Genomic DNA, 18,242 nt, shown 5'->3' with positions numbered 1-18,242 from the left:
CGTCAATTTAAAAAAAAAAAAAATATGACTGTAATGTGCATATCAGCAAAATGAGCTAAAAAAAAAAAAAAAAAAGTGTGTGCTAAGGTTAGCAAGCTAACAGTTAGCGTATGTCAAGGACCAAGTTATAAAAGTCTGTAAAATTAGCTAAAAGAGCTACTATACTTAAAGGGGTCTTGTTCGGCAAAAATAAATGTTCTTACCTATTGATACCTTTTTTTGTGTATTTTGCATCCCTAAAACTCTAGAAAATTTGAAAACCAACCATGGAGGCCTGGCAAAGATATTTATAAAACATGTTTGCCTCTCGGTATAGCTCGGTTGGTAGAGTGGTCGTGCCAGCAATGCCATTGTGTCCTTGGGCAAGACACTTTACCCACCTGCTCCCAGTGCCACCCACACTGCTTTAAATGTAACTTAGATATTGGCTTTCACTATGTAAAGCGCTTTGAGTCACTAGAGAAAAAGCGCTATTTAAATATAATTCACTTCACTTCTTTAAAAACGAGCCGTTTGGAATTTGAGGCTTTAGAGACGTATTTTGTCTTAGTTACTTGATAGAGGTTTACCCAAAGAGCTTTGCACGAGTCGGCCATTTTTATTCAGCTGCAATCAATAAGGTCCCTATTTTTCTCTATACTTTTGTTGTTATCTTAACTCGCTTGCCTAATTCTTAAATTGAATTCAACCTGAAGTAGGACTTCACACAATAACCAATATTTACAAAACCTAATTTGCTGTCCCTTAAAAAAAGCTTGACAGTTGACACCTTGGCTAGTTTTGATAAAACTGTTTTCTTCTCGCTTTCTCCTCTTCCGGGCTTTATTTTTATATGGAACTTGCAAAACCGTGCCAATAAGTGTTTCGGAACGTCTTCCCCAGTCAGTTCTGCACACACCGGAATGTGGAATAGTTCGTAGCGTGAACAAAAGTAAATATGTGTTTTAACATGATGGAAAAGTACAGTAGTCTTTTGAATAATAGAAAAAAAATGTTCTCAAACTAGTTTATCATCAGGTGAGTTGTGTCATGCCTCAAAGTTTCTGTATTCTCCACTTATTTACACAGAGAAACGTAAAAACTATTTTTATGCGACTGTTAGGATCCATGTCTTCATCAGAATGTGTTCATGACTGCGGTAGAAGCAGCAAATCCACATAGCTGACTTACAATTGTGTAGCTAACCCCGACTCTCTCATATTTGACGCTATTCAAGAACTGTATTTGGATATACTGTATTCCGAACTTGTTCCGCCCATTTACAAGATGAAAGGAAATATGATTGGATTTCGTTTCTGTCAACATTTTCGTCTCGTTTTCATTTGTTGCACTGGTTTACTGAGGGCTGTGTGTGTGTGTGTGTGTGTTCTTGCACCGTTCTTGAGACATAAACAAGGAAAAGTACCTTCCATATGAGGACCAGTGAACAAGTTAGGACCCAAATCATGGTCCCAATATGGAAAAAACATTGCATCTAATAGAGCGCTAAATACTAGAATCTGTGAAAATTGCTCCAAAGTCAATATTTTTGTTGATTTAATGTGCATACAAAAGTATGTGCAACGGCAGCAATATATGATAAAACAAGACGGCAGCTAAAGAAGGACTTCCCTATTCATCCCCGGAAAAACCCGCCAGGTGAACGGCGGATTTTACGACTTCCTGTGCTGACGTAAGACAACCCGCGTCCCATTTGTGACCATAGGATGAACAAATACACTACGGTACTAAGACTGTATTGGCCATTAACGGTTAGCTTCTACAACTGGGTTTCCCAAAGTGCGGCACAGGGGCCATTAATCAATCAATGTTTATTTATATTGCCCTAAATCACAAATGTCTCAAAGGACTGTACAAACCACTACGACTATGACATCCTCGGAAGAACCCACATAAGGGCAAGGAAAACTCACCCCCAGTGGGCAAGGAGAATTCACACCCAGTGGGACGCCAGTGACAATGATGACTATAAGAACCTTGGAGAGGACCTCAAATGTGGGCAACCCCCCCCTCTAGCAATGGATGTCGAGCGGGTCTAACATGATACTGTGAAAGTTCAATCCATAGTGGCTCCAACACAGCCGCGAGAGTTCAGCTCAAAGTGGATCCAAGACAGCAGCGAGAATCCCGTCCACAGGAAACCATCCAAAGCGGAGTCAGATCAGCATTGTAGAGATGTCCCCAACCGATACACAGGTGAGCGGTCCATCCTGGGTCCCGACTCTGGACAGCCAGTACTTCATCCATGGTCATCAGACCGGACCCCCTCCACAAGGGAGGGGGGGACAGAGGAGAAAAAGAAAAGAAGCGGCAGATCAACTGATCTAAAAAGGAGGTCTATTTAAAGGCTAGAGTATACAAATGAGTTTTAAGGTGAGACTTAAATGCTTCTACTGAGGTAGCATCTCGAACTGTTACCGGTAGGGCATTCCAGTGGCCATCTGTGGTCCCTAACTCCTTTGTCATCAGCCTTAAACAAATCACAAAAAAAAAAAAAAAATATAGATCTAGATCTCATTTGCACCCCTGGTGGTGAAATCTGTCAAAATTAGGACTGTCAAAATTAGGATGGTCTCAAAAAGGAGGGATTTTTCAAATATACTCTGTCAACATATGAAATAACAAGTGTGTGTAAAAATTTAAAGCGCTTCCCTTCTGGCCAAAATGTGTAATAAGTCTGTATAAAAAGCTGAAATGCTCCCCCTTTGGCCAAATTTAATTTAAAAAAAATAAATAAATGAAAAAATATACATATATATATACACATATATATGTGTGTGTGTATATAGAGACATACTGTAATAACTTGAAGTAAATAAAGAAGATTAAAAAACAATTACAAAAAAAATTAACTAAAAGCTTACCCTCTTTATATTTACATAGTTTGTATATATTATTAATGTTGTAAATCTGTATATATCGAGAAAGCGTGGTCCTAAAGAGGTAAGCATTTTTCGGAGGTCTCAAGAAGGTAACAAATAAAAGAGTGTGTGTGTGTGTGTGTGTGTGTGTGTGTGTGTGTGTGTGTGTGTGTGTGTGTGTGTGTGTGTGTGTGTGTGTGTGTGTGTAGGAAAAAAAACAAGATTAAAGAGCCAAAGGTCCTGTTGTGGGAATATTTCAGCTTCAATATGAGCCCATCAACATGGACGAATGAGCGAAAGTGCCGCCAAGATAATGTGGGAGCAAAACAGAAAGACCTCATTTTCCCCTCTGGCAAAACAAATGCACTTTAAGATGTTCAATATCTACTTAGGTCGGGGGTGTCAAAGTCATTTTAGTTTGGGGGCCACATGGAGAAATATTTACTTCCAAGTGGGCCAAAGTGGTAAAATCATGGCATGATAACCTAAAAATAAAGACAACTTCAGATTGTTTTCTTTGTTTGAAAATATACTGAACATGTACAAATCATAATGTTGTTATTTTTTTACACTTAAATGCTGTGGTTCATAGTATTCTATCTTCGTTTGTTGTTATTTATACGTTCTGAATAAATGATGTAATAATATTCATCGGTCAAATAGATATAGATGGAATTGAGTCCGACAGAGTTTTAAATTACTCTAATTGGTGTTATTTTTTATTCTATCGAGATAAAAGAAAGTATATCAAAATCAAATTACAGGATGTTATTTATGTAGTTTGATAATTTTCCCCGACTGATGATTGTAGCTGAGATAGGCGCCAGCGCCCCCCACGACCCCAAAAAAAGGGAATAAGCGGCAGAAAATGGATGGATGATGTACTAACATCATGTGGTTTATGTTGTACATATGTAGCATCGTCTACAAAGATGTAAATACTTGCTATTACGACATCCAGTCGACAGAGTTTCTCTCATTCAAAAATGTCAGCTCATTTTCATACTTAGCAAACTCATCCCTCGGGCCAAACAAAACCTATTTGTGGGCCTGACCCGGCCCGCGCGCCGTTTGTTTGACAACCCTGATTTTTTGCTAACAGAAAATAATATATTTTTTAATTTATTTACTTAGGATAAAGTTATGTACCTTCCGATGACATTATAATGGTAAACAATTCTACAGTAAAGAGAAATACATGTGTAAATAATTTCAAATGATTACTTGCATTATTATATACTATGATTACGTGGCAGAGGGGTTAGTGAGTCTGCCTCACAATACGAAGATCCTGTGTAGTCCTGAGTTCAATTCCGGGCTACGGATCTTTCTGTGTGGAGTTTGCATGTTCTCCCTGTGACTGCGTGGGTTCCCTCCGGGTACTCCGGCTTCCTCTCACTTCCAAAGACATGCACCTGGGGATAGTTTGATTGGCAACATTAAATTGACCCTAGTGTGTGAATGTGAGTGTGAATGTTGTCTGTCTATCTGTGTTGGCCCTGCGATGAGGTGGCGACTTGTCCAGGGTGTACCTTGCCTCCTGCCCGAATGCAGCTTAGATAGGCTCCAGCACCCCCCTCGACCCTGAAAGGGACAAGCGGTAGAAAATGGATTGATGGATGATTACATTACATTATGAGGGCTGTATAGTTTTAATCGAATATTTCTTCAGTTAAAGAGCATGATGTAGACATAAGCTTATTGCATTTTGTTCTGTGTGGCACTTTATTTTTTTCATCCATCCATCCATCCATCTTCTTTCGCTTATCCGAGGTCGGGTCGCGGGCGCAACAGCCTAAGCAGGGAAACCAAGACTTCCCTTTCCCCAGCCACTTCGTCTAGCTCTTCCCGGGGGATCCCGAGGCGTTCCCAGGCCAGCCGAGAGACATAGTCTTCCCAAAGTGTCCTGGGTCTTCCCCGTGGCCTCCTACCGGTTGGACGTGCCCTAAACACCTCCCTAGGGAGGCGTTCGGGTGGCATCCTGACCAGATGCCCGAACCACCTCATCTGGCTTATTTCCGCCGCTTGTACCCGTGATCTTATCCTTTCGGTCATGACCCAAAGCTCATGACCATAGGTGAGGATGGGAACGTAGATCGACCGGTAAATTGAGAGCTTTGCCTTCCGGCTCAGCTCCTTCTTCACCACAACGGATCGGTACAACGTCCGCATTACTGAAGACGCCGCACCGATCCGCCTGTCGATCTCACGATCCACTCTTCCCCCACTCGTGAACAAGACTCCTAGGTACTTGAACTCCTCCACTTGGGGCAGGGGCTCCTCCCCAACCTGGAGATGGCACTCCACCCTTTTCTGGGCGAGAACCATGGACTCGGACTTGGAGGTGCTGATTCTCATTCCGGTCGCTTCACACTCGGCTGCAAACCGATCCAGTGAGAGCTGAAGATCCCGGTCGGATGAAGCCATCAAGACCTCATCATCTGCAAAAAGCAGAGACCTAATCCTGCGGTTACCAAACCGCCTGAGAAGGGACAGGATGAAGTAAATCTTATATTGCCTGACCCCTTCAACATAATAAGTAGTCTTACTTAATGGATAGCCCAGATTCATAAGCATACAAACCAAACAAATACATCCTAATAAAATCAAAACAAACAAAAAAAACACGCAAAACCGAACAAAAAAAGTAATAAGAGACAAGAATTTGTTCAGGGTTTCTCGCAGCGTTTTGTTGTTAAGGCGGCCGCCTTAAAAACAAAGAGCCACCGACTAAACAAAAGTCTTAAAAAAAATCAAATATTATATATATATATGTATATATATATATATATATTTTTTGTCCTGTCTAGCTTCTCAGGCAAATCATATAGTTGATGTAGATGCCCATATCGGCTGTTCAGTTTACTTTACAAAAGAGAAGTGTAGGATACTTCTTTTGTTGCCTTAATAATAATAATAATAATAATAATGGATTAGATTTATATCGCGCTTTTCTATTATTGTATACTCAAAGCGCTCACAGAGAAGTGGGAACCCATCATGCATTCACACCTGGTGGTGGTAAGCTACATCTGTAGCCACAGCTCTCCCATCCAAAGGCAAAACCCAGTAACTCAATTTTGGTCAAAACTGAGCTGATAATAATTTTGGAGTTCCTATGTGATATGCTTTACATTAGTGTATGCGATATTGTAATTTGTTCCGTAAGTAAGCTGTTACGCGCATGGCAGGACCTAGCAACTACTACATAACCGCGTAGATAACTGTGGAGGTCAAAATAAAAACTGGAAACTGTACACGGCTCTTGCCCAATGTGCAAACGCAGAATGGGGCCCACCCGAGATTGTGATAAAATATCTGGAGAAAGGGCACACGTTCATGAGAGCAGATTCAATCCATGGCTCAATCGGCAAGAAAATGAAAGCTCAAGAAAACATCTATATGTTTGATGACTTTGTAGATCTTTGTAAGACAGCATCAAGATAGATTGGCTTTCCTTTGTTTTCTCAAAATCAGCTAGAAGTGAGCTACTAGGTTTTGCCTTTGGACGGGAAAGCTGCCCTGGGGTAGACTGATGGAAGCGTGGCTGCCAGTTTGCGCCTACGGCCCCTCCGACCACCAACAATCATTCAACCATTCATCATTCATTCACCAGTGTGAGCGGCATCGGGGGCAAGGATGAAGTGTCCTGCCCAAGGACACAACGGCAGCGATTTGGATGTCAATAGGCGGGGAGTGAACCTGCAACCTTCAGGTTTCTGGCACGGCCGCTCTACCCACTACGCCAGGGGTCGGGAACCTTTTTGGCTGAGAGAGCCATACAAGGCAAATATTTTTGAAAGTATTTCCGTGAGAGCCATCTCATTTATTTTTTTTTAACACTGAATACAACTATATGCGTGCAATTTTAAGAAAGACCGACATTTTAGAGTATAATAAGTCTCTTATTCTTTTTAATAACATTTTTATTCTGAGGCTAACCAAAAATAATTAAAATACTTCTTACCGTTACCAATAATGACTTCTTGAACAGGTGCGGTAGAAACCGGATGGATGGATGAAAATGCATGGGATGGGAATGTCTTATATTTTGAACGATATTTTTGACAATGTGATTACCAGTGGAATTATTCATTACTTATCGTGTTAAGCAATGTCAGCTAAGATTTATCTGAGAGCCAGATGCAGTCATCAAAAGAGCCACATCTGGCTCTAGAGCCATAGGTTCCCTACCCCTGTCAAAATTAAGTCAAATTTGTATTTGACTTAATTTTGACAAACGCTTACTTAAAGTATGTCATTAATTTGAAGTCGTTATTATTTTGTCTTCGTCAGCCAATATTTACTAAGTCAAAATAATGACATACTCAGTATCTCAGGCAAGTAAGACTGTTTTCCCCGTTCATCCGCCTGTCCCCCTGGAGAGACACCACCTTAACTAACATAACAAATATTCTGGGGGAATAAACTAAATTAAGTTTTTGCTCAAAATCCCAATGTACTAAATGATCCATGGAATAGAACATTGACGCAGGTAAACTCTGCCAATGCAGCGTTCCCCTTCGCTTGTCGTCGATTTATCATTCATGCTAGCGACGCCAACCTTGAGTACGTGTTTGGCTTTAAGATGGCATTTTAAACTTGATGTGCGCCGATGATCAGAATGTTGGTCGCTGCAACACCAACAGTTTTATCCACAGTTGTGTTTTGAAGCAAAACTGGCCACCTATCGTTGCAATCACAGACCATGTAACGATGCCTGCGTCGGATGTGATTTATCTTCATTTATTTACGATACCACGATATTTGGCAACACTTTAGTATGGGGAACATATCTACCATTAATTAGTTGTTTATTAACATGCAGATTAGTAACATATTGGCTCTTAATTAGTCATTATTAAGTACTTATTAATGCCTTATTCTGCATGGCCTTTTTATACAACCAGTAAACCATTAACTAAGAGTCTTCCCTTATTTTAATTGTTTTAGTATTTTATCCCGTCCAGCTTCTCAGGCAAATCATATAGTTGATGTAGATGCCCATATCGGCTGTTCAGATTTACTTTACAAAAGAGAAGTGTGGGATACTTCTCTTGTTGCCTTATGTGTATTTGACTTTATTAAATGTATTTATATTATTATTTGGTCCAGCCGGGCTGGAGCAGGAGGGCATAGAAAGAGGAAAAAAGGAAGACAGAGGGGGGGATTGTGGGGACAAGAGGGGGATAAGAGAGAGAGACAAAAACTACTACGGCAAAAACAACAACAACAACAATAGAGTAACATCAGCTAATAGGATATGTACAAATATGATGGTAAACGTGATGGCAAAGAAGCAGTTAGTGCAATAAATAATACAACAGAAATGACAATTAGCATTATTACACTACAAATGAAGCAATACAAATACCCATAGAAATAGTGTCATGTCTTTGGGATCATGTTTTGTTTGGTTCTGTTCTGTTGGTTTTTTTTGGACTTTTAGTAGCTGTTTACTCTTCCTTGTTTTGTCACCATGACAACCTGTTATGTGTTTACGACTCACACACCTGATTTGTTTGGACTCAGGCACCTGTCAATAAGCATGTCACTATTATTTAAGCCATAGTTGCCAGGTAGTCGGCCTGGCGACATCACCCTTGATGCATTCTTGTTTTTGCTCTGTCCATGCCATAGTTCGTACTGATGTTCATAGTTCATGCTGCTTTGCTCATGACACAGTAAGTGTTGTTTGTTTTATGTTCATAGTTTATGTTTAAGTACTAGTTTTGTTCCCTGCGTTAAGTTGTGTGCTTCCACTGTGAGCACCTTTTGTTTGTAGCTTTTGAGTTAAAATTAAAATCATGTTTTTACCTAGTCCATTTGCATCACGGAAGAACAGATCTCGCAGCAAGCTGCGACCCCCCCGTCTTGACAAATAGCGCTACTGATAATGAATAAAAACAATAATTTACCTCTATTATCAAGAATACAATTGTTCAAATGCAACAATACATATATGTAATGATAACTAGAGATACAAAAGAAAGCTGATAAATAGAGGGGAGGAAAGAGAGGCTAGCTATATTAACCTTGTAGATTGTTATAGTAACAAGAGGTTAAGCTTTGTCAGTGTGCCGTGTGTTACCCAGTTTCCCCTAGGGTAACAACGTTAATATGTTTGATGAAACGTGATTATATGCATGAGTGTATGTACTTGTATATGTACAGTATGTGTATATGTATGTTTGTACAGTGAGTGTATATGTACAGTAGGTGTACATATACAATATCCCTCAATATCCTCAGAATTATTGCTTATTAGTAACCCTAACACAGGGGTGCCCATTACGTCGATCGCGATCGACTGGTCGATCTCGGAGGGTGTGTCAGTCGATCTCAAGCCAGGCATTAAAAAATATACATAAAAATGAGCAATCATCAATCATACCAAGACTTCACTTTCGTCAGTTGTTTGACATTCTCGGCACCCGAGGATCTTGTGAGATGACGCTGGCTGCTGCGAGCTCATATTTAAGAAAAAAATCACTAACAGGGCGGACGCAGAGAAAGACATTTTATTTCTAGAGACTCCGTACCTACTGTCAAAACTCTAAAGACCGACTGCACAGTTCCTGTCTTCACCATAAAAGACCTGTTTCATCCTGCCTGTGCTAACAAAATAAGAGTCTCAGAAAGCTAGCGTGCACAAGCTAGAAAGCTACGGAGTTTGATGCCAATGTATTTCTCCCCCGCCCTCAGCGACCGCTTTCTCACTTGCTTGCCCACCCGCACACTCACTGACGTCACTCACCTGCTGCCAGACATTAAAGGGCCACACACATATGCTACTCTCATAACAAAGTGTTTAAAAACGAGTATGCAAGTTGGACAAATGAGATGCCAAATCCAACCACTTTCATGTGGTATTGGACAGAAAGGAGGACTTTTTTTTTCCCCCATTTGAAAATGCGGACGTTATCAGCACCACTGTCTAATTCCAATCAATGCAAGTCATCAGAATCAAATACACCAACTTATATTCTTGTCTTCATGAAAGAAAGGAATCTATGTGTGTTAAACATGATTGTATTATCATTAAACACCATTAACTTGTTAACAAAAATGTCTCTTTCATAAATAAATAAATATAAATTATAAATAAGAATGAGGTAGATCTCCTCGACTTGGTCAATTGAAAAGTAGCTCACCTGCAGAAAAAGTGTGAGCGCCCCTGCCCTAACACTAACCCTTAAATAACTCTAAATTAAAGGCCTACTGAAACCCACTACTACCGACCACGCAGTCTGATAGTTTATATATCAATGATGAAATATTAACATTGCAACATATGCCAATACGGCCGGTTTAGTTTACTAAATTGCAATTTTAAATTTCGCACGGAAGTATCATGCTAAAACGTCGTGGTATGATGACGCATGCGCGTGACGTCACGCATTGTAGAGCAGTGGTCCCCAACCACCGGGTCGAGGCCCGGTACCGGGCCGTGGCCCAATTGGTACCGGGCCGCAGAATAATTCTTTATTAATTTTTATTTATGAAAAAAAATATATATATATACATATATATATATATATATTTTTTTTTTTTATTAAATCAACATAAAACACACAATATACACTTCCAATTAGTGCCCAAACCACAAAAACCTCCCATTTTCATGACAAAAACGTCCCTTTTTCATGACAAAGAAAAAAAAAAAGAAAAAAAAAAGGGTTTCCCCCCCCCACCCGGACCGCGCGACAAATTATTTAGCGTTGACCGGTCCGCGGATACAAAAAGGTTGGGGACCACTGTTGTAGAGGACATTTTGTTCCAGCACCGTTCCCAGCTATAAGTCGTCTGATTTCATCGCATAATTCCACAGTATTATGGACACCTGTGTTGCTGAATCTTTTGCAATTTGTTCAATGAATAATGGAAACGTCAAAGGAGAAAGATGTAGGTGGGAAGCGGTGTATTGCGGCCGCCTTTATCAACACACACACAGCTAGTGTTTCCTAGTTTCCATTCCCGAAAGATGACGGTGAAGCTTTACTATGGAACAGAGCAGTCAAGCGAACACGGTTGGATTGGACCACACACACAAAGTACAGTGTATTATGCAGCGATCATTTCGAAAAATGGTGTTTCGAAGAGGGTCCTTTGCGAAGGTCAGAGATGGGCATCGCCACCACCCGTCGACTGGTGCTGAAGAAAGGTGCGGGGCTGACCTTCAGGTTGTACAGGTCCGACCATATAATTTCGCTCAAACACTAGTAACACAATAAGCAGATAAGGGATTTTCCACAATTATCCTAGTAAAATTTGTCTAATAACATCTGAATCGCTCCCACTGTATAGTCTTTTTATTTTTTTCTAGGTCCTTCTCTCTCACTTTCCTCATCCACGAATCTTTCATCCTCGTTTAAATTAATGGGGAAAACGTCGCTTTCTCGGTCCGAATCGCTCTCGCTGCTGGTGACCATGCTTGTAAACAGTGTTCAGATGGGAGGAGCTCCACAACCCGTGACGTCACACGCACATCGTCTGCCACTTCCAGTACAGGCAAGGCTTTTTTATTAGCGACCAAAAGTTGCAAACTTTATCGTCCATGTTCTCTACTAAATCCTTTCAGCAAAAATATGGCAATATCGCAAAATGATCAAGTATGACGCATAGAATAGACCTGGTATCCCCGTTTAAATAAGAAAATCTCATTTCAGTAGGCCTTTAAATAACTCTAAATTAAGTGTGTGTTACTTAGAATATGGTCCCCATACTAAAGTGTTACCCAATATTTTTCGTACTTAGGATACCAGTTAGCATGCTAGTCGCCATAATTAATTTCACAACTGCAGGGGGACCTGTTGACCAAAATCAAAACCAGTTAGCTGACGACACAAGCGAACAAGGAGCTTGTTCCACTGAACCGAAAGCATTCTTACAAAGAAGCCTTTTTATGGAATGGTTCACTTCCTCATCAAAAGCCTTTGGACTTTACACTTTTCCGAGCACATCCACCAAACACTACACTGCCTTAATTACCCTCGTTGTTTGGCTTCCAGGACACTCCTTCACGAGTCACGACACGCTTGCTTCTTCTTTATGACTTTAATCCTTAACATTCTTTGCACAGGGAGCAGTGAGGAAGGCAGAGTCCAAAAAAGCCCAGAAAACCCGACAGTCGTCAGAGAAACACTGAAAGGTCAGTTATTATTATTTGTATTATTACTATTATTATTATTATGTGTGGTTTTCTAAAATGTGTGCCACCCTTTAAAAGAGCGACACCTTTTTCTTCTTCGACTTTGCTTCATGTTTTCATCTATAACCCAATGTTCTGTTTTGCAGAGGACCAATGATGAAGCTTACAAGGCTGCTCACTGCCTGCATTCTCGCTGAGATGTCACTTGCACTCCAAGGTATGTGGGGTTGGAATTTATTTTTGATTTAAAGTAAAGTTACAGTTAAGTACCAATGATTGTCACACACACACACTAGGTGTGGTGAAATTTGTCCTCTGCATTTGACCCATCCCTTTGATCACCCCCTGGGAAGTGAGGGGAGCAGTGGGCAGCAGCGGTGCCGCGCCCAGGAATTATTTATGGTGATTTAACCCCCAATTCCAACCCTTGATGCTGGGTGCCAAGCAGGGAGGCAATGGGTTGCATTTTTTTTATAGTCTTTGGTATGACTCGGCCGGGGTTTGAACTCCAACCTACCGATCTCAGGGCAGACACTCCAACCCAGGGGTAGGGAACCTATGGCTTGTGAGCCAGATGTGGCTCTTTTGATGACTGCATCTGGCTCTCGGATAAATCTGAGCTGACATTGCTTAACACGATAAGTAATGAATAATTCCACTTGTAATCAAAGTGTTAAAAATAACATTCAAAATATAAAACATTCATTTTTAATCCATCCATTAATTTTTACTGCACCTGTTGAAGAAGTTGCATAATGGTAAGAAGTTATTTATTTATTATTGGTTAATGTGGGGCTTGCAATCCTGGGGGTTCTTCAGACCACCAAGCACCGACATGAAGGCCTGTTTCAGGGTTTAAATATTGTTTTATTTTTAAATAAGACTCTCAGTTGCTTTCCAGCAATGGTCTTTTTCTCTTTCCTTCTCGCTCGCGCTCTGGCTCCAGCCCCAACCCCGTCTCTCTTCCTGGCTGCTGCGTATAACAGAGCGACAGGTGATTAGATAAGAAGGCCCAGGTGGGCCATCTACGGTCCTGGCACACCCCGCTTCGCTGCAGGCCCGCATGCCACGCCCCCTCCACAATTAGCTTCAGAATAACAACGTTACTACAAAAAATAAGAGACCTGTTATACTCTACAAATGTCGGTCTTACCTAAAAATGCACGCGTTTAGTTGTGTTCAGTGTTGAAAAAAATATTATACGGCTCTTACAGACATACATTTTAAAAATATTTGGATTTTTGGCTCTCTCAGCCAAAAAGGTTCCCGACCCCTGCTCTAACCACTAGGCCACTGAGTAGGTCATTTGTTGGATTCAGAACATTTTTATTAAACAGGGCTGCCTGTGTAAATTTAAAAAAGTGGAGAATTCACCTACTTAAAATAAGTAATTTGTTACACTGTAGTTACTTTCCCAAAACATGATTACTCCATTATAAATGCAATTAGTTACCTGAATTATGTTTTGTTATTTTTCTGCTAGTTTTGGACTCTATCGGTTCCTGTTGTTGTGCTCCCTTGTTTGGTCACCATGGCAACTCATGAGTTTGACCTGCCTCATTTGTGGGGATTCACGCACCTGTCTTAATCAGGAGAGACTATTTAAGCCTGTCATTTCCAGTTAGTCTGTATGGCGACATTACTCTGTTTTTGCTCTGTCCATGCCATAGTTCATGCTGCTCTGCTCATGTCACAGAATGTGTTGTTTGTTTTATGTTCAGTTTACGTTAAAGTATTAGTTTTGTTTCCTGCGCCAAGTTTGTGTCTCCGCCTTGTGAGCGCCTTTTGTTTGTACTTTTTTATAGTCAAGATTCAATCATGTTTTTACCTTCAAGTCATGTCCGATCAGGTCCGTTTGCGTCAGGGAAGAACAAATCTCGCAGCTAGCTGTGAAAACCTCCCCGTCAGGACATTACCAGGGAAAGTCATTAATGGGTTATTTTAAAAACGAAAAAATAAAAATAAAAACTTCAAATGTCAGAGCATAATGCAACAGCCTGTTGTATTTTGCGTTGATGTTTAGTGTCCCCATGTCCCAGAATGCACTCTGTGTGAAAGTGACTGGCGGAGAATGAGAAAGTGTTGAGTTGGTGTCGAGCGATAGCGAGCAGTTTGTTGGAACTGTGCACTTCTGTCGACGTGTTAAGGTCAGAGTAAAGTTTAAAAAAAAAACAGCATCAGATGTCTGGACTGTGTCGGAACGCTACAATGTTAATGTGAAACGTTTTACTATAAATAACAGTAAAAATTTTCGAACTACAGTTGTACGGTATACCGATATTGGTATAGTACCGCAATACTAATGAATCATTAGTATACCGCCTCTGAAAAGTACCGGTCCTCCACCACCACCACCACCACCCCGCGGCCACGTCGTCATCACGTCGTGTCATTGCTGGTTTACGAGCAGAGGAGCATGTTCGGCAGCGCACAATCACGGAGTACTTACAAGTAGACACAGTGTGTCGACAGAAAAGGGAGAACGGACGTATTTTGGAATAAAAACTAACGATAAAGGTGAAGTTATAACACTGAAACGCCATCAGAAAGATGTGCTTAAGACATGGCTAGCGAGTTAGCAGCTAAAGTTCAACCACAGTCGGCAGTGTTTTAGCTACTTCTAAATCACTAATCCTGGTCTCCATGGCGACAAATAAAGTAAGTTTCTTACAAGTATCATCCCTGCAGGACGAGGAATAGCTAAACATGCTTCACTACACACCGTAGCTCACCGGCGTCAAAATGTAAACAAACGCCATTGATGGATCTGTACCTAACATCCACTGTAATGACACCAAGTACAGGAGCGTATCAAGTCAATGCTACTATGATTATGTCAATAACTTTTGGCATCACATCAAAAAAATATATTACGTTCATAAACTCAGGAAATATGTCCGAGGACACATGAGGACTTTGAATATGACCAATGTATGATCCTGTAACTCCTTGGTATCGGATTGATACCTAAATTTGTGGTATCATCCAAAACTAATGTAAAGCATTCAAACTACAGAAGAATAAGTGATTATTACATTTTAATTTAAAAGAAGTGTAGATAGAACATGTTAAAAGAAAAAGTAAGCAGATATTAACAGTAAATGAACAAGAAGATTAATAATTCATTTTCTACCACTTGTCCTTAATAATTTTGACAAACTCATAGAATGATAAATGACACAATATGTTACTGCACATGTCAGCAGACTAAATTAAGAGCCATTGTTTGCTTACTTACTAATAGAAGACAAGTTGTCTAGTATGTTCACTATTTTATTTAAGGACAAACTAGGAATAAGAAACATATGTTTAATGCACCCTAAGATTGTTTTGTTAAAATAAAACCAATAAAGCAATTTTTTGTGGTCCCCTTTATTTAGAAAAGTACCGAAAAATATTTAAATCATTTTGGAACCGGTACCAAAATATTGGTATCAGGACAATACTAATTGTAACGTTTAAAATAGTAATTTACTAAAGGTCTCCCAACACAACGTTTTTACTTTCGATACAATACCAATATTGGAGCCTGTATTGTATAATACCTGTATTGATCAGATACGATATCAGGAGGAATTAAACATACTTTTATTATTTTATAGTGTGATGTATACATGTTTATTATGAACCATTTGGAATTGTCTTATGATGTAGTGTTGCATGATGCGAACACGTTTGTTACTGGATACTTTCTAGTATGTTGCTAAATTGATAGATATTTGTATGTGTAATATGCAACTATAATTATTTTATACATGTTTATATTCATTAGTGTTTTTTTAGACTGCAATATTGTTTCATTTAGGATACTAATTACGAATGTGTAAATTGTGTGCTATTGTGTGCTTAGCTGTTGTGTAGCTGCTAGCTCCTAGTGGCCTATAGCGTACCACTTTTAACTTTTGTGAATGACTTCACTAAGATACAGGAAAAATCCAACTTTTTGTGTTTATTGGAGTTACGTTTCATTGCTGTTGGTCTGGACCCCGGGATGCAGCGACCGCAGGCGAAGTGCAAGCAAACATGCATTTAATGGCAAAACCCAAACTAGTGCGCCAGGGAAGTGCAAAGGAAGCATATGGAATGCTATGCAGCAAAGAACAAAGTGAAGTGAAGTGAATCATATTTATATAGTGCTTTTCTCGAGTGACTCAAAGCGCTTTACATAGTGAAACCCAATATCTAAGTTACATTTAAACCAGTGTGGGTGGCACTGGGAGCAGGTGGGTAAAGTGTCTTGCCCAAGGACACAACGGCACTGACTGGGATGGCGGAAGCGGGAATCGAACATGCAACCCTCGAGTTGCTGGCACGGCCACTCAACCAACCGAGCTATGCCGCCCAGTATCAAAAGTATAAAAAACCTCCTGATTGCCAATCAGGGACAGGTGTGGGAGCCAGTGCTCAGACAGAAATGGAAGCTAAAAAAAAAAGGCAAACAGAAAATGTAACAAAAATAAAAAAGCTGAATAGGAAATAAAACCAAAAAACAAAAACTAATCATGATGAGAGATCATGACGATTGGACGGCTAAGTGACTGCTTGTATGGTAGATTTTAGATGCAATGTTGTGATCCGCTTCCCAGATCGCACTTTGATTTCGGTTTTTGAGTCCTTTTGTGTTTTCTCTTTGTTTTGGACCCTTCTAGTTCCTAGTTTTGCACTTCCTGATTTTTCTTGTTACTATGGTTGCTTATTTGTTTCACTAGCTCCTTGTTTCCGGACTCTCACCTGTTTGTTGATTACCATCCTTATTTAAGCCTGCCCTTTCTATGACTCGTTTCTCGCATCCTAGCTTTTGTTACCCCATGACAAGTGACGACGCTGCTCCCTGTTTTCTGGTAAATCTGTTTTGTACTTGTTAGCTTCCACGCTATTCCCGTGTTTATTTCCCTAGCTTCCACGCTAGCGCTTTTGGTTTGCCGTTTCTGCCTAGCACCAGTGTTTCTGTTCTTTGCCTGTTTTTAGTTTTAATAAACCTTTATTTCTTACCTTCACGCTGTGTCCGAGCCCGATTTGCATCAAGGAAGAACGAACTGAACCACCATGCTCAACAATCGTCACATGCAAGCCAATATAATCCGATAAATTTACATTTTTTGCTGATATGTTATTTCAATATAGGATTGGAACACCCCAAATAATTCCTAATTACTTGATACTGCAAAACAATAATGGCGTTCTAACTCCCAACACTGCTGATACTAGCATATTTGGGTATGGGCATAACTTGTTTCCTACCACTACTGTATAAAAAAAACATTATATATAAATGTATACCTATGTATATTTAATATTGTTTTCATTTTACTTTTTGCACACTATATTAATTATTCATCTGTGTAAAGGTTTGCAAACAAAGGATTGGAAAATCGCCCTCTATGTTCTGAACTCCTGTTTCCAAACCAGTGTTGTATTCGGCTGAATAATTCTGCCAGGAACTGTAGCAACATGGTGTTGTTCTTTTAATCACATACAAGTTGCTGCAAAGTAGTTCACTCCCTCAAGCCACAATTCTTCATGCGATGAATCAATTAACTAAATATTTTAAAATGTTTTACGAAAAAGACAATAACGTTAATTCCTTATTAATACAGTCATGGAGGGGTTAATCGGGGGTCCTTAATGGTCCTTAATATGTTTTCACGGAATGTAGCGGACATGTTGTTCCAGCCCCGATCCCAGCTATAAGTCGTCTGCTTTAATTGCATAATTACACAGTATTCTGGACATCTGTGTTGCTGAATCTTTTGCAGTTTGTTCCATTAATAATGGAGACGTCAAAGAAGAAAGATGTAGGTGGTAAGCGGTGTATTGCGGCTGCCTTTAGCTACACAAACACAGCCGGTGTTTCCTTATTTCCTTGTTTACATTCCCGAAAGATGACGGTGAAGCTTTACCATGGAACAGAGCCGTCAAGCGAACATGGTTCCCTACCACACGTCAACCGGAAAGTTTCGGTGACAAAATTGTGGTAATTAGTTTGCTCTTATCGTAGACATGAGCATATAGCTTGCGTCGTTCCTGCGGACTCTCTTGCCTCCTCCGTCCGGCCACCCCCGAACCTGGGATGCTTCCACCGTGGAGGAGGATAAAAAAACCTCAGCCCGGCCCCAACGGCTGCCTTCGCTTCGCCTCGTCGAGAAACGTGGCTTCCCTCAGAGACACTGGCGGTCACCACACCCGTGGCCACACCCCGCCGTCTTTCAGGTACGACCATATAATCTCAT

The 18,242-nt window shown here is 40.3% G+C and overlaps 1 protein-coding gene across 3 annotated transcripts in view; it reads left to right on the top strand.

Moving 5' to 3' along the window:
• LOC133559472 (uncharacterized) overlaps nucleotides 1–18,242 on the top strand; it is a 79,613-nt gene that overhangs the window by 44,494 nt on the left and 16,877 nt on the right. Inside the window, exons 2-3 of one of the 3 annotated variants that reach the window (XM_061911282.1) lie at nucleotides 11,944–12,012; nucleotides 12,159–12,229. In XM_061911282.1, coding sequence (XP_061767266.1) covers nucleotides 12,166–12,229 — 64 coding nt within the window. In that variant the 5' untranslated portion in view covers nucleotides 11,944–12,012; nucleotides 12,159–12,165. Of the gene's footprint in view, nucleotides 1–11,676; nucleotides 12,013–12,158; nucleotides 12,230–18,242 lie in introns of those variants that run through there. The other 2 variants (XM_061911290.1, XM_061911272.1) reach the window with 2 other exon arrangements.

The sequence above is a fragment of the Nerophis ophidion genome, linkage group LG01 (genome assembly GCF_033978795.1).
Source record: "Nerophis ophidion isolate RoL-2023_Sa linkage group LG01, RoL_Noph_v1.0, whole genome shotgun sequence".
Lineage (NCBI taxonomy): Eukaryota > Metazoa > Chordata > Actinopteri > Syngnathiformes > Syngnathidae > Nerophis > Nerophis ophidion.
The sequence above is the reverse complement of the archived record's forward strand: the minus strand, read 5'-3'. Positions and strand labels throughout refer to the sequence as shown.